This window comes from Mastigoproctus giganteus, chromosome 7, assembly GCF_048544385.1.
Source record: "Mastigoproctus giganteus isolate SK-2022 chromosome 7, ASM4854438v1, whole genome shotgun sequence".
NCBI lineage: Eukaryota > Metazoa > Arthropoda > Arachnida > Uropygi > Thelyphonidae > Mastigoproctus > Mastigoproctus giganteus.
In genome coordinates, this window is record NC_143581.1 from 76,383,604 (window position 1) to 76,401,177 (window position 17,574).

Sequence of the window (17,574 nt, forward strand, 5' to 3'; positions counted from 1 at the left end):
GTATATTAAGAAAATACAAATTATACGCTTTTTCTTTTTTTTTTCTCATTACTCTGCACTTCGCTCTAAAATATCTATGTCAAAATATGGGATTAACATAATTTAAAAAGTTAGTTTCTGTTTGTTATCAAAACTTTTGTGACCAGCTTACACTTGCAAAGATTCCCATGTGTGGTATTGAAACTAGACATTTAGGTACTGCTTGAAGAAATTCACCAATTAAATTCAAGCTTTTTAACATGTGGTCTCTCAAGTTGCTTTTTAACATGTTGAAAGCAATATAGCATTATTTCTTTTCTTGTGTGATTTTCTCTTTTCTCTTTACTTCAAGTGGTTCTGTGCTTGCAAGGTCAAGTAAGAACCCAGAAAGGGAATCCACCTTTCATTTTCTAGTCTATATCTCAAATACTAACCAACTCTACTAACTTTGACAACTGCTTGACACTGGTGGCATAGCTCTGCCTCCATGTGGTGGAGCTGGTAACCTTGGGGGAAGAACCAACCCCAGGCAGGGCCGACCACAAGCATGTACAACTGGTTCTGTTGAACAGGCTCCCCCATGGTCTAAATAATAATATCATCTTCATATGTTATACTCACTTTCAATAATATCTGTATTGTGTGTGTGTGTGTGTGTGTGTGTGTGTGACGTGTGATTATTGGCTCCTTATTCATGTTCCTATTTTTATGAGATGACTGCAGTTGTTAAACAATATTGTTGATTAATGTATTGGATATTATTCATATTTAAAATTTTTGTTTAGTATAACATTATATTATAATATTATTTCTTAGTTACTGTAAATTTTGAAAAAATTAAAAAAAACACTAAGTTTTGCACAAGACCCCAGAGCCTGCAAGTAATTCGTGAACAGGACCCCACAAATTTTGAGGCCGGCCCTGTCATCAGGGCTAAAAGAAGCAGAAATGGAAACCAATATATTTCCATGTTTAGAGCCGAAGAGCTCTCATATTGACAGTGATAGCAACCATGATTTCTCTCTTTCAAAGAGGCTGAAAAAAGACAAGGAAGCAGGATTCTCCATCTTTCCTGATATCGCAATTTTTGCCAGCACAACCTGTGAGTTAGCTGTCCCCCTTCATCATTCAGAGATGCCTCGAAAATGTGGCATTTTCACCGAAATTGGTTAACCACCTCCAATTAGGAAGTTTACTAATAGAGGCCTCTTACTCAAGATACCCTCGGGCTATTATTACAGCTTACTGTTTTGTGTAATTCTGGTTCAAATCACCCCACATAACACATTGAACTCTTCCAAGGGAGTGATCACTATTAAACGTTTCTAAAGAAGAAATAATCCAGGAACTAAAAGCTCAATGTCACTCAAGCAAAAAGAATCAGAAAAGACCACTACTTAATCCCTACCTGTAACATAATCTTAACTTTCAATACACCAAATCTACCAGCTTCTGTCAAAGCAGGTTACTTGAACTGCCACTTTCAGCCATTTATCCCAAACCCCTAAGATGTTATAAAAGCCAGAAATTTGGCCACTCCTATACAGCATGTTGTAGAGATGCAACATGTCCACACTGTTGGTGCAAAGCTCACTCAAACAGAATTCAAGGCACCAACACCACAGTGTCCTAATTGCAGGTACAACCAGCTTACTCCAAAGATTGTGAACTCTAGAAGTTAGGGGGGAAAAAATATAAAATTGAAAATAAAGTGTTATCAAGAAACAAGAAAACACTTTAATTAAATATGCCAAACCCCACTTATGCTTCTGCCACCCACAGTTCAATGATCAGTGGCATGTTAGACAAGTGTCCACCTCTCTCCAGCCATATCGATCTCAGAATGGGCTTGATCAGTCCTCTCAGTCCAACATCCATCTGAACTGAACTTAGTATATCAAAGGTGAAGTGATCATGTCTAACAAGCATGGATGCAGATAATACCAACAGTCAAAAAGAACTGCTTAAAATATATGCAGATGATGATTGCAATGACTCAGGACGTTCCACACTTCCCAGAGAAGTAAAATCAAAACTTGACTTTATAAACATTCTGCTCATAAAAAGCAGATTCATCTGCATACAAAACCAAATAATGGAACACATTATCCAATGGAATTGCAGAGGTTTTCGCACCAATATCGATGGTATTCACGAACTAATACTGCTTCAATCCTGTTGCCATATTCTAACAAGAAACTAATTTGAAACCCCAACCACTCACCTTCAATCAAAAATTATACTATATTCAGACATGATGGATTGGACACTAATGCTCATGGAACAGTAGCTGTACTTTTGGGTGCAAGAGTCTCCCTCCAGATGCATTCCATTGCAAACCTCCTTAGAACCCTTTCCCTTACGTATAGTAATTGGTATACTATAGTAATTGGTATACTTTAGTCTCAATTTATCTTCCAACTAATTGTTCCTATACTATTCAGAAGTTGAAGCAGTTATCACCACCATTCTGTTTACTAGATGACTTTAATGCACACCATGCATAATGAAGTTCCGCTACTTCTGACAGATGTAGAAAGCTGATTGAAATGTTGACTTGGCAGACAGAATTTAACGTTATTGACTACTGGCTCCCCTACCTACATTCATTTCTTTACTGGATCAACCACTGCAATGGACCTTTCTGTTTGCTCTCCAGTCCTTAATCCAGTAAAATTGAAATTTTCAAAGGCTGACTGGATAAAATACAGTAGGCATGTCTCATTTGACAACCATATCATCCAGTCCTCTTCTGTCAACCATGTTAGTGACTGCTGCCATTCTGCAATATCAAGTAAAAAATTGTAAAATTAAATTACTGGTGGAACAAAGCTTGGAACAATTAAAAAAAAAAAAATAAATCATGGGATTTATGCAAACACCAAACCACTTACAATCATTAATTATAAGCGACTTAGAGCAAGAGCCCATTATGTCAGACAGAAAGTGAACAAAAGAATCTTGGATTAAATTTGCTTTTTCAGTTAATAAAAATACAGACATCAGACTGATTCGGAAAAAAAATTAAACAGATAAATAGTAAATTTCCTCCAATATCTACTCCACTGCTTAACTGGAATGGACAGGAGCTCTCTGCTCCTACAGAAATCTCAAATGTACTAGGAATTTTTTCTCAGTTGTCCTCAACCACTTATGACCAATCATTTAAAACAATTAGAGATGTAACTGAGAAATTGAAAATGAATTTCATTGACACCTGCATTAAAATCAACCATTTACCCATGTTTGAACTGCAGCAGTCTCTTACCTACTCAAGAAGCCGTGCTGCTGGCCCCAATGGGATATACTATGTAATGGTCCAAAATTTAGATCAAAAATCACAAACTTCACTGCTGATCTTTTTCAGTTGAATCTTCACTGAACATAAATTCCCAAACTTCTAGCTGCTTCATTCCTATGTATTGGCAATCCCAACATCAGTAAAGACCATTCTGTTCCTCACAACTACATACCAATTTTTTTTCCCAGCTGCCTGAGCAAAACCCTAAAAAATGATTCATTGTCGTTCTCTTGACTCCCAAAACTTGCTTAACAACAATCATTTTGGATTCTGAAAAAAAGTGACCATCATTGTATCTCATGATTAAAGCTGTAGCAAACATCAGAAATGCATTAATCAAAAAGGAACATCTCATCATGATCTGTTTTGACATTGAGAAAACTTCTGACACCACATGGCATTTTGGAATCTTGAAGGATCTATATTCTCTTGGCCTGAGAGGCCATTTACCATATTTAGTCCAAAAATTTCTTAAGTAAAGTTCCTTTCAAGTTTGTTATCAGCAAACTCTCAAAAAACTTGGTGCAAGAGGAAGGAATTCCATAAGAGTCTGTTCTCACTGCCACTCTGTTCACAATTAGAATGAATTTTTAATTGACCTAATTCTGAAAACAGTGGATTCATATCTTTACACTGATGTTCTCACAATTTCCTGTTATTCCCAAAACATTACTTTGAGTGACAACTGCAAATATCAATAAATTGCATCCAGATGTGGATGACATAAAATGGTTATAGACTATCCAGCCAGAATATGCACTACTGCCATTCACTTCTTTACCAGGTATGAAATGCATCCTAAACCTGAATTCCACTTGAATAACCATCCTCTTCCAATAGCATAGTTTTTGTTTACTAGGTTTAACTTTTGACAACAAGTTAAACTATCAAAAGCACATTGAACATCTCCAGACTGCTTATCAAAAAAATGAACATACTCAGAGTCTTATTAGCAGTGACCTGGGGAGCAGATCTCTACACTTTTTTCCATTTATATAGATCCATAATCAGGTCATGCGTGGACTACAGCATGTCTATCTTTAATTCTGCTAGGGGGAGTGCATTATCTCGCCTTCTCTCCCATTGAGCTATTAGGATAGCTCTAGCTGCTTTCAGAACAGCTTCAGCGTAAGTCTATATGATGAAGCTATCAGGAAGATGTTATTACTGAAATAGGCAACAGAGATCCAAAGCCAGTTGAACCATCCTGATTGGTCAATATTTAAGGATTCACAATTTGCGACCTTTCATAGAAACAAGCCAGCGGCAACTGAGTTTGCTTGTTTGTTTCCTAACTTCACTAAAAAATATATATTGATGAATCGAAGTTTTAGAGTGGAATTGGTGCAGCAGTGGTATTCTCTGACACTACCATTTCTTTATCACTTCCCACAGTGAGTGCAGTAGTTACACCACTGAATTATGTTATAAAGGTTGCTCTAGAAAATATTTTCCATCTCTCAGTCCAAAGGAGCATAATATACACCAGGGGTGACCAACAAGTTGATCACTGATTTAATTTTGGTCGATCACGACGAATTTTAAATATACAGTCATCTCTCGATTTGTGCACCTTGTGCAATGAAATTTTTGAGATGGTAGATCACGGCACATTTTGAAGGAAAACAGTAGATTACATCACAAATTAAGTTGGCCACTCCTGATATAAACAAACTTGCAAAGTGCTCTATATTAGCCATGCAAAACATTGCCTCACCTACTCATCTGTTACTAGAGCTCATCAGAACAGAGTTGATTTGTCTCAGAGAGCATCAGCAAAAGGTCTTCTGCTGGATTCCAGGCCATACTTAAATACGAGGAAATGAAGTCACAGATGCTGCTTCCAAACATCCATCTAACACAGCCCCGATAAAGTTTCTTGTGCCATTCAGTGATCACATATAATGCATGTACAAAATATATATAAAGTATGATGGACACTTCACTGACAAACTCCTATATTAGCAGCAACCATTACAAACTCTTTCAAATTAAACCTGTACCACAGATATGGCCATCCATTTTCCATACAAACAGACAAGAAGAAGTAATCCTAGTCAGAATCCAAATAGGTCACACTCATCTGATTCATCTATTCCTTTGTCAGGTAATGACCCTCCACAATGTATACACTGCCACAGACCACTCACAGTAAAACATATACTCCTGGAATGTGCCTTGTATAATAATCCCTGTCTATTGTCACTCACTGCTCTCTCATGCTTACAGGAATTGTCACTTCACCGTATCATAGTGATAAAACCAAATCTTACAGAATTTTTCACTTTCCTAAAACACATGTTTATATGACCACTTCTAATTACTTCCACACAGCCAACGCAAGTAGTATAAACCCATTGATAAGTGCTACTTAGGCCATATAGCACTTATCAATGGGTTTATACTACTTGCGTTGGCTGTGGAAAATCCAACAGCAAAACAACAGCATTCTCTGACTTTTCAGTGTAACTAGGCGAGCTACAAAGAGTGAACTAATGTCTGTTTTGCTGGTGCGGGCAGAGTAGAACTAAGATTCTTACACAACTAACTGTAAGTCTTACCATAGGGTATGCAAATCTTTGCTTTGCTCAGGACAAATACAGTTATTTGATTTTGTTCCTTTCACTGCATTTGCCAGTATGCAGAATATGTATTTTGACCTAAAAAATTCAACTGTAGCCTTTACGATCATTCCATCACAGGTCAGTACTGAATTTCAGGTTGTCTTTGGACTTGTGAAACTAGCAATATGTCTTTGTAAAAACTATTTAATCTTAGAATGATGGTAAAAACAATGCAGAACGGGGTATTTATATGCATTCTAAACGAAGCCTGGTTCTTTCTTTTGGATTGTGCATGCCAGTAAAGAATAGAAGAGCAGACTACTCAGTGGAGTGGGAAGAATTTACAGTTGCTTAAAAAGCAGTATGTGACTGAGGGAAAACAAGAGAAGCTCTGCAAGCCTGATATGCTTGAACCACATCAAAGATTTGGTCTTCTCTGCCTACTTGCCCATTTACCGTCTAATGAGGCACCTCCGTAGCCAGGTGGGAAGGAGCAGCAGTGCGCAGCACACGCATCTTGATTAGACTGGGGTTCGAGCCCATCACCACCAAATACGGAAGATGCGGAAAGGTCAGGGAATGACCACCGCATATCCCGGAGCAATATGGCCTTAGTTGCTAATGCTCCTAAAAAAAAAAAAAAAAAAAACTCAAAAACCAAACCGCCTAATGTGTAACGGTGCTTACACGTAGAACGCAGGTGGCATGTTTATATGGAACCTGCAGCCCAAATAAATCGTGTATGTTAATTGGAGTGTACAATAAGTGTGCCTGCACTATTCATTGCTTCTTGTATTAATCCACCTGTACAAATTTCAATATAAGCTTGCTGATTGTAGCCCATCGTCAGTACAGCTGTCACTCGACTGGGTACATATTGTTCGCAACTCTGGCATCATTAGAATTGCTGCCGTAAAGAAATACTTGTAATGCAAAAGTTTTAAGCATTGATACTGAAATTTTAATTTCAAAGATTTATGAGCAATAAGAGACAATAAGTATTAAACTGCTTTCAAACGGGAATACTTTGGAATACAATAAAAAAATAATACCATTTATTTTATTGTCTCAAAATAACAAGAGGTTTTTTTTTTTTTTTTTTTGGTATAACAGCTTCATTATAATTTATCTAAAAATTGCCCCATAACTTTTCAATTCATTACATAAATTATGATATTTGTCAAAGTTTTTATCTACTCTAAAATGTAGTTGCTTATTTTTTCTAAACCTTGAAAAAAATTTCGAACAAAAATTTGTCAGTATGACAACAAAGAAATAAAGTTTTGGATTTTTAAAATTAACTTTTCATTACTTTAGTTTTTAGGTTTATACTTATTCTGTATCTTATTTAAACACATCACATTCCATTTTATTATCATTGATATTTCTGTAAATAAATACCTTTTTTTTTTTTGTTTCTTACTGTTTTGCTTTCAACAAATTTCCGCCTGCACGGTGCATAAATATGCATTATATTTTACCACATGGCCTGAGAAGACAGTAATTGCTAACACTGACCAGTTTCATATTTCCTATCTCCCATTTGCCGTTAACATTAAATGAAACTTCATTATTTTGAAAACTACATATTGTATTTTAGCTTTGCAATAGAAATAATACTGTCCTAAAAAATCACTGGTTATGATCAATAATTAATCTGTTTTGGGAAAAAGTGATTCTCTCCATCACACCTATCACACTAAGTGAATTGTGTCCAGATGGAAATGTTCATATGTAGATATTTCTGCTATCCCCATCTCAGCAAAAAAAAAGCATTATCAGTCGAAACTACACGTCCCATGCATTCCATTAACACTATGCTCACGGTGTTGATACTTATACACATAAGGTGCTGTGACCACAAAGTCATCAGCACCTTAATCTATTACATGGAAGTTAATGGGTTACAGTAAAAGTGTTGGTTATGTTAATCCACTGCCTGCTGAAACAAATTTGATTTTAAGTTGGTTGCTAGTCATTGTTTTCACCACAGACACTGAAGCTTTAATTTCAAAGTTTTGTATTAGATGGCCATTATGAGACAAAAGAGAAACTACATACAAAGAGGAATATTGTATATACATATATAGTTTCAGATTTATTCAGAAGAATAAAAAAAAAATATATTTATATATAAATTCTGAAAATTTCCACATTTTTAATGTTTTTTTAACCCCTTTAATTTAAAATTGGTTACCTGCAATTAATATTTCTCCCTTCCACTTTCAACTATTTCAGTGCTAATTCCAATGAACATTTTATTGAAATCCTGTGATGAGCATTAGAAAATCACCCACTCCCCTCTTTTCTCCATAATTGTTTCTTTTGATGTGTTTTCTTTCACCTGAAAATTAGTTGACACCCACTGAATTCCAAGACGGTTGTTTGGCAATTTAGTGGTCACTTTTAGGATACAGTTCACCTGAGAGGGGTAAAGGGATTAATATCCTGAAATTCATTGGCACCCGTAAAACCTAACCAGCTGCATGGCCAAATACTGAGTAATTTTGCTGGTCACCTGCTTTTTATGTATTCATAGCCAATGAGTAGTTTAAGCTGCATGTTACTGCGTTCCAGGTCAGCTGCAACTTGCATCCGCATTCTATGTGTAAGCACCCTAAGACTTCCATAAATGTCTAATCATTGGTAGGGATTATTTATTTAATTAAACATATGTAAAATCCCCTACCTGTCTACCTCTATTGTTCCCAGCTGATGTTAGCTTAGGATGTGATTTGTTAAATGTTACTGATATACAGGTAGCTGAGGTTACTGATATACAGGTAGCTGAGGTTACTGATATACAGGTAGCTGAGGTTACTGATATACAGGTTTACAAAGTTCTGTTCCTGAAAGAACTACCGTAAAAAAAAAAAAAAAAAAAATCTGTGTAAAATGAACCTAATTATATAATGTAAGTCAATGAGTTACATTTCAGGCCCCTCTCAGTTGACATAAGTAACATATATTTAAAGCTCTGAAATAAATGCTGTAAATGTACAAACAGTATTTTTACGAATATAAATCAGTTAAATGTAATACAGTATAAAATAATCAAGCTAAATATAATTAAATAAAAGAAATAAATTTTGTACCTTTACTGTGATATGATCAAAGCCCAGACCAAAAGTTTTTATAACTGCCATAACAGGTCAAACAAAACCTTGCTGGTTTTGTTTGACCTGTCCAAAACTTTCACCATTTCCATGAAGGTTTGGTGAGGTAATAGGCTTTAAAAGTTGCTATTATCCCCTGGTCAATTGGTTGCAAAAGTGGTGTTTGGTGGCATGCAAACAACATTGACATCCAGAGATGTTTCGACTTCAGCAAGATTTGCAGGATGGCTAGGGGCTTGTCCAAGAGAAGAAGAGCCTTGGTTGGTAACTCATTCTCTTGACAAAAAACTGAGCACAGTAGGACAAAAATAGTTTGTGTACCATTCCAAGAAGATTTCTTGTGTCACTCCTGTTCCATTTCCAGTAGACTGCCAATGGCTTTGTTTAGTCCCTTGAGAGCATGTGGTGTCTGTGAATGGTACACAAACACTGGTTTTAATTTTAAAGCTCCAGAGACAAATGTGCCCAGCGGAAGCACTAGCCTCTCTTGCAGCTTCGAAACCAGCTGCATACTGATCTTCATGGCCAATGAAGGTTTGTGGGCCGACCGGGCTAGCCGAGTGGGTAAAGTACCTGCCTGGCAACCCAAAGGTCGCGGGTTCGATTCCCGCCTCGGGCTTGGATCAAAGTACTGCAAAAACCTTGGGAGGTGCAATATGGCCACAGAAGCCGATGCGCCAACAACTACCAAATCAAGAAGGTTTGTGATGGCAATTTCTTCCAATAAAGCCCGGTCTTGTCAACTTTAAAAATCAGATCAGGAGGATAATTATGCTTCTCTACAGTGGCTTAAAACTCTGCAGGAAATGCTACAACTGCCTCAGTATCACCAATTTCTGCCTCACCACTTAATTTCACACAGCAGCACTCACTTCGAGATTTAAATTGCGCACACACACACACACACACACCATCCCTTCCTACCTATAAATGTCTCATCATGACCCTCTTGTTCCTTAAGATCTTCAAAAATTGACTTTGCCTTATCTTTAATAAGTTTGTCAACGGAATATTTTTTGATTTAAGTCATCCACCCACGATGACAACAATTTCTTTATTTTTTTCTAAAATTTTACATGCTATGACAGTAAATGTAACGCAGTTGCATCACACTTACTGTCATAGCATGCTACATTAATTGTTTTATTTCATCAGCATTTTTCATTATGGTACTCAGTCTATGTAGGCAGTTTCATACTTCTACACACACACATTAGGTGGCTGACCATCTTCCATTCTACGAATTACCTTGATCTTTTTTTCTACACGTGATAGATCCACGTGACTTTTTAGCTACATTTTCACATTCACTTGGCTTTACTGCACTTCTCTTGCTATACATGGCAGCTCTATTTTAATTTAATTAACAATTTTTAATTAAAACTCACAAACTAACACTGTAGAATGCAGTTTTCATTTCAATTATCCGTCAGAGTACAGGACCGAGACCATGACGGATAATTGAATAGACGGATAATAGAATTTATACATTAAAAACATTATGCATATAATAATTAATTATTGTATATATATTGTAATAAAAAGTTATACAATAAACAATCATCTAACTTGTTAGATTATGTACACATTAGTGCAAAAGCATCATGTTAGTACACAGCTAATCCTAAATTAGCAAATGATTTGCAAGAGTGGCATCGTTTAAGTCATATCTCATATTGTGAATACCTTCACGGTGAGTTGCCATGACATTGCACTACTTCGAATAAGTAACACTTCACCCGAAGGAGAAGACTATTGTTACTTATTCTCAGTGGATACCACCACCCAGACAGCACCGTTTCAGGACTATTATGTATTATGTTTTATTACATAATACATAACATAATGAAATTTAATTAAAATTTAATTATTATTTATTTTTTACTGGTCATAAAAAAATCATAGTACATATCTACATACATACCTATTTTTAATATTTTGACATTACATTAGTCTAGTAATGTCAAAAAAATTTAAAAGAAAACAATATTACTTACAATACATATAACATTGTTCTAATGTCATTAACAAAATTAAGAAAACAATATTGCATAATTAAATTTTTTTTCTAAAAAAAAATCAGTCAATTTCTTCTGTTTTGTTATCTCTTGAGCCTTTTGGGAGGCAATGTTATGAATTTTACGCAAAAGTAACACTTACATAGCATCTTCTTGTACCTCAAACCATTCAATGCACTTTGACAACAGTTTCAGCTTCAAAGTGGCTAATTATGTTTGTTGTTCCATCAGCAGCAATGTTTTCTTCTTCTTCATTTTCAGAGTCATCCGAAATTGTCATCACTCTTTGCACAATTTCATTGTTGTCTAAAATTTCGCATCTGACGTCCATTTTGTTCATATCCAGCCGATCATTTACTTCCTGGTTTTAAAAATATTTTTACATAAAAAACATTCGAACATAATTGCAAAATTTGTTTCTTTTGGAATGGTTTCTGTATCAGTTGAATATATTTCTGGCCCCAACTTATTCCAGCTTTTGTATTGTTTGAACTGGAACATCATTCTAGGCATTAGCGACATCAAATTGCATCTTTTATAATGTAGCTTTTCCAAAGCTCTATCACATCTAATTTATTTTCTGCCGAAACAAGTTTTTGAACGAACATTTTGCGATAACAATGTTTTGTAATCTCAATCACACCCTGGTCCATCGGTTGAATGAGAGGTGTTGCATTTGCTGGCAGAAAGTGGTATATTTTGCCATCATTGGTTTTTAAATCACATATGTGTATGGGATGAGTAGGCGCATTGTCCATCAGTAGCATTGCATATTGTAAACCTTTTCATGCCAAATGTGATCTTATACATGGTACAAATATTTTATGAAACCAATCATGAAAATATATCTTGACTTATCCATGGGTTGTTTTGTGAGAAATATTTAATTGGCAAAGCATTTAAATTAATATTTTTAAATGATCTAGGCTCTTTTTTGATTTTCCTATAGCAACCATAGGCAATTATGACTACTGTTGGCATTAGCACATGCCATTATAGTGATGCGATCTTTTTCCATCTTATCCCAGTATCATATGTTCAGTCATTGAGGCAAGTGTCTTTTGAGGTAGTGCCTTCCAATTAAGGCCAGTCTCGTCGCGGTTGTATATTTGGTCTTTAACCAAACATCGATCAGCTATTTCCTTCTGTGCACCTCCGTAGCCAGGTGGGAAGGAGCAGCAGTGCGTAACACATGTTTCTTGATTAGACAAGGGTTCGAGCTCGTCACCACCAAATACGGAGGAAGCGGAAAGGTCAGGGAATGACCACCGCATATTCCCAGAGCAACATGGCCTTAGTTGCTAATGCTCCTAAAAACCAAATAACAAACATTTCCTTCTGTAGTTTTTCATGATAAATAGAGATTGCTGCACTATATGCATTTAGCTTCTCACACTGGATCGAATACCATGGTGAAACTTAAAATTTATCCAACCATCCGATAGTAGCCTTAAATGAAGGATCTCTGCCTAGTTTTTTTATTGATTTCAATGGCTTTTTCAATTATTATAGGTCCCAACAATTCCTTGACTACGTTTTTGAACAAATCATTGAAACATTGCAGTATCCAATTGTTCATTTTTAGGAATTTTCATTGTTTTATGACTTAACATTACTATCAGTGGTTTCCATTTTTGACACGTGTTTTCAATTTTTTCTGCATCACACTTTATATCATTTACTGTTGTTCTTCCTATTCCATAAACCGATCCTATACTTGTAGCACTTTCACCTTTTCTTAGATGCTTGTTGTTTTGTTTTGTCTTGTCATTGATTTCTCTTGTGCTCGTAGACTGGTGACCAAATCATTAACTGTCACACTTTGGAAAACTTTCTCCTTATTCATGTCTGTAGAAGATGGACCTAGAAGTCAGTTATAGAGATTACTAGGGGACGTCGTAGGCCCCCCCCCCTATAGAAGGTGGAACTAACACAGAGAGAGAGAGAGAGAGAGAGATGGAGGTCATCTGCATATCAAATATTTTCTACTAGACATCATCCTAGGGCCAACACTCTTAATGCTGCCTGATTTCATAGGCCACTGGTGAAGTAATGAGAGGAGTGCAGTCCTTAGACAGAATTCATGGCCAGTAATTTTCTTTCCCCTTAAAAGATCCTCTCCTTCCTGAAGCAGAAACACCAAGTTGGGATGCCACATTAGCCTTGTAACATTTATGAATAATCATAAATTATATATAAATATTGTAATTAGGTAGCTTTTTTTTTTACTTTAATATTAAAGCAAAATAAAGCTCAAAGATAATACGGAAATTCTTTTTTGTTGAATTCTGTGTTAATTGATAAGTTTAGAAAAATTATTATTAAGAAATATTTTAGTTTTAAACTGTTTACATGCTTTTATTTTATTTTTTTTTTAGGACTCTTGGCTCTCTCTTAAAGAATCTGAATGTTTATGAACTGCATATTTGATTATGTCCAACTGTCTTTAAAGAATGCTGTGCTCAGTGAGTTGCTATTACTATAGCATGCAAAATTAGAAGATTAGCAAATGGTTTTTTTTTTTTTATTCCTCCACTTAGCAATCTCCATTTTGGAAGCAGATGCTATTGCTTATGACTAGTTTTCACAAGACAAGCTTAAATTACCTTTCATGATGTCATTATGTCATTTGTGAATATTCATATGTATTTCTTATTTTAGGGTTAAAAATATCACAAGGCTAAAGTATAAATCTGTTTGCCCATTAAATATTAAAAGTTTCCTAACAACTATTTAATTTCATCCATAGAGTCCTAAACATTGTTCTGTGTTATGATATTCCATTTTTACTTAAACGTGTAACTTAACTGATATTTCACATTGAGACATGATTATTGGAATGAATCTGTTTTTCAGTATAACAGAGTGTGCCATTAGGAAACTGCACGTGAATGCAATTTTTAATTAAAGGAATACTTTTTACATATACTGAGTATAAAAACAGCAAGTATGTCAGTCCATTACAAGTTCAAGAGTAGTTTGGATTATGACACAGTCACATTTGATGGACTTCACATCTCTGTAGCAGATTTGAAAAAATCCATCATGCAGCAGAAGAAAATTGGCAAAAGCTCAGATTTTGACTTGCAGATAACAAATGCACAAACAAAAGAAGGTGAGTAAATGCCACTTATGTATTCTGAAAGTTTTGATAGTTTTCATAAATCTGAAATTATTTTGTAAGGGTCATTTTTTTTTAAAAATTAAGTAGCACTACTTTTATATTCCTTATACAGTTGGTCGTCGACTTACGACCGACTTCCGTTCTGACTGACAGGTCGTAAGTCGATCTGGTCGTATGTCGGCCATATATTTATTAACAGTATTTTTTAACCTTTCTAATCTTTTTATCATCTTTATGATTTATTTTTATAATCTTTTATTTTTCATTTTAAATACAGTAATGTTTTTATCTTTTACTTAGCGATACTGAATATACCTTCGTTTCTACGCCTAGGCTATCTCTCTCTCTCTCTATGAGGTTAAATTCAAACGTTCTCTACATTTTAATTGGTTTATTATTCATACTGTTTATAAAAAAACAAAACTACAATCTATAATTATATTGTACATAATGTACTGTAAACACAAAAATACAATCTAAAATTAATGTAAAAATTAATACAAATGAAATTTACAAAATCAATTTTCAATCTTTACTTGTGCATCGTCAGGGCCATGTTCTTGGGTTGAGGTAGGAAATGTTTATTTATGGAGACATTATGCAAAGAAAATCTTTTTTTAAAAACGCTTAAACCACCCAGTACTAGCCTGAAAATCTTCTGTGTAATCGTCTCCGGCGCGTGATTTTAAACTGAAACAAACTTCTAGCCTTTGCTTGCACTGTGTGAAGGCTCATGGGTGTATTTTTTTGTATTAAATCTTCCATCCACATAAACAACAATTTCTCCATTTCATGGATGGGTTCCTGTCGTTGTTTTGTTAAAATTGTAGACTTAATAAGTGCAGAACCTTTCACAGCTTCCCGAATTCTTTCCTTGTCCTTAAGTATCGTCAATACCGTGGAATGTGATAACTTCAAGTCACATGCTATCGTATTCACTTTCTTTCCGCCTTCATACTGCTGGATAATTTTCATTTTACACTCTAAATCAATAGTTTTCCTTGACTTTTTAGCTGGCGTATATGTAGATGAAGTCATTTTCCTTTTACTAAACATTTTATGCGTATTTCAGTAGAATTTTAATTAATACACCACACGCAACAGATACTTGAAAGCGACTGGGTGTATGTGAGAGAGAGTGACTGGGTGTATGTGCCTGGTGCTGTCTTCAGGCCTCCCGTCATCGATTAATTAATTTATTATTATTATTTTTTTTTTGTGGTCGTAAGTGCGGCCGGTCGTAAGTTGCATAGGTCGTAAGTCGACGACCAGGTGTATATTGATAGGGTACTTATATGTAGAATGGAGGCAGCCTGCTTTCCGGCAGTGAGCACCTTGTGCAGCTTATACGGATCAGTGAAGTTAATGGGAGTGCATATCATATAATTAATCGTATCATCATATAATGGGAATGCACATTAATCACAAATCAAATCATCATTGTTGGTTGTGTTAATCTGCTTGTTTGCTTGCTAAAGCGAATTTTTGTTTAAGCTTCCTGGTTATTAGTAGCCTGAGTAATGGATATTGTGCTCCTGCTGTGTGTAGATTGGAGGAATGAAAGGCAATTTGGCTGATTTGTAGAAAGGAAATGTTCCTTGTTTGCGTAGATCTTTCCATAATATTTTTTGCTGCTTACATCAGTGGTTTTTGTTAATCAGTGTTACGTTTGGCCTATTTTTTAACCCTGTATCATGTGAACAGAGTTGATTCAGCCCCAACAATATTTCAGCAATCTGCTCTTTCCACACAGCTGAAACTCCTGAAGTTCATTTGAAAATGCCTTTTAATTTTCTGCAGAAAATTCTAGAAATGTCTGTTAAATATTGCCCAATTAGAAAAATTTCATGATTAAGTCAAACCCAATTATATGCATATCTTGATTGATGTATGTCATGAAGGGTTATTGATAGCATGCCTTTCATGCAGCAAATGCTCCTGTTACTAATGCACTTTGGTCTAATCAAAGTGTGGGTTAAAGAGTGTGATATTTGAATTTGCATTTGCATTTGCTCACTGACAGGTCTAAAGGGAGCTTTAATTTTCAAAAATTAATTAAAAATATATGGTTTTAATAGAGCATGGATTTTTCACAGTTGCGTTCAGGAAAAATTGAACTATAGTAGGGGTGACCAACTTAATTTGTGATGTGATCTACATTTTTTTCTTTAAAATGTGCCGCGATCTACCATATCAAGAATTTCATTGCACATGAATGTTGATTAACTTAAAAAAGTTAATCAACACATACTGAAAAATGTTGTTTATAAATTTTAAAATTAAATACAATTCAGAATTCTTATTTTAAATTCACATATTTAAATTTTTAATATATGTGAAGTTTGTGTCTGCATGTCATCTGCCAAATTTTCAAAATTGGGGATATACTGTGATAAGAATCGTTTGTATGCAAGTCCGTAATAGAGCGATTCTTCGTCTTTGTTTGTTTCAAATACGAAAAAGCCGATTCACATAGATATGTGGAACCAAAACAGGAATTTAAAAGTTCACTTCATATTTTTACATTTGGGAACTTTTCTCGGTAAACATATTTCCAAAAGTCTTTCTGATGATCTGGCTTTTAGGAAGATATCATTTCGCAATGTAATAATTTCCTTTTCAAGTAATATTTTCTCCATGTAAAAAATCTCAGCGGTTTTTTTTCCTTTTTTTTCTCTGCAATTTGTTACGTATCTAAGTTGACATTAAATGGATAAGAAATATATTGAACAATGTTTTCAATTGTTTTAGAATCACTGAATTTGGTTTTAAAATCATCAATTTTCTCAATTTCATAAACATATTTCTCACTGTTAAATTCAAAACAGGATATTTTTGCTAATGATTTTGCATATTTGCAAAATGATTGAATTTTTTTCCTTTGAGATCTTTAGCCATTGAGAAAATTGATATTTATATGCAGAAATACTACTAATCACATCACCCACATTTTTATTTTTTCCTTGTAATTCCAAATTCACATCATTGGTGAAATCTGCCAAAAAATCCAGATCACACAACCACTCCGTATCTTGTAGCTGCTGATAATCATCTCCCTTTTTGATCAACAAATTTTTTAATTTCATTCAGCAAATTTCAAAATCTCCGTAGAAACTTACTCCATTTCAGCCACCCCACATCTGTGTGTAATATCAGATCTGGTTCATTTTCATCGAGCTGCATTTTGAAAAGTCTCCTTTGAAGAGATTGTTCTCTGATCGAATTCATGATTTTTAAAGCTATGTTCATAACACTTTTAGTATTTAATCTTTTGCTGGCTAACACTCGATGGTGGATGATACAGTGATAACTAAAATAATCGGGAATTCATTTGGCACAATGAGATGAATCTGTTAAGATGCCCCGTCATTGCTTTAGCTTCATCTGTTGTTATTGATACGAGCTTAAATAGTGGTAATTTAAGTTTTTTAATAAAATTTTTGAAGGCATTAAATATATCAAGTCCTCTTGT

General features: G+C 34.9%; 1 protein-coding gene across 4 annotated transcripts in view; it reads left to right on the top strand.

Annotated features, from left to right (window-relative positions):
- The window catches only part of snama (something that sticks like glue), a 489,984-nt gene that overhangs the window by 39,196 nt on the left and 433,214 nt on the right, over positions 1-17,574 (top strand). The window contains exon 2 of one of the 4 annotated variants that reach the window (XM_090377736.1): positions 13,357-13,443. In XM_090377736.1, coding sequence (XP_090233862.1) covers positions 13,386-13,443 — 58 coding nt within the window. In that variant the 5' untranslated portion in view covers positions 13,357-13,385. Of the gene's footprint in view, positions 1-13,356; positions 13,444-13,664; positions 14,094-17,574 lie in introns of those variants that run through there. The other 3 variants (XM_090377737.1, XM_090377734.1, XM_090377735.1) reach the window with 3 other exon arrangements.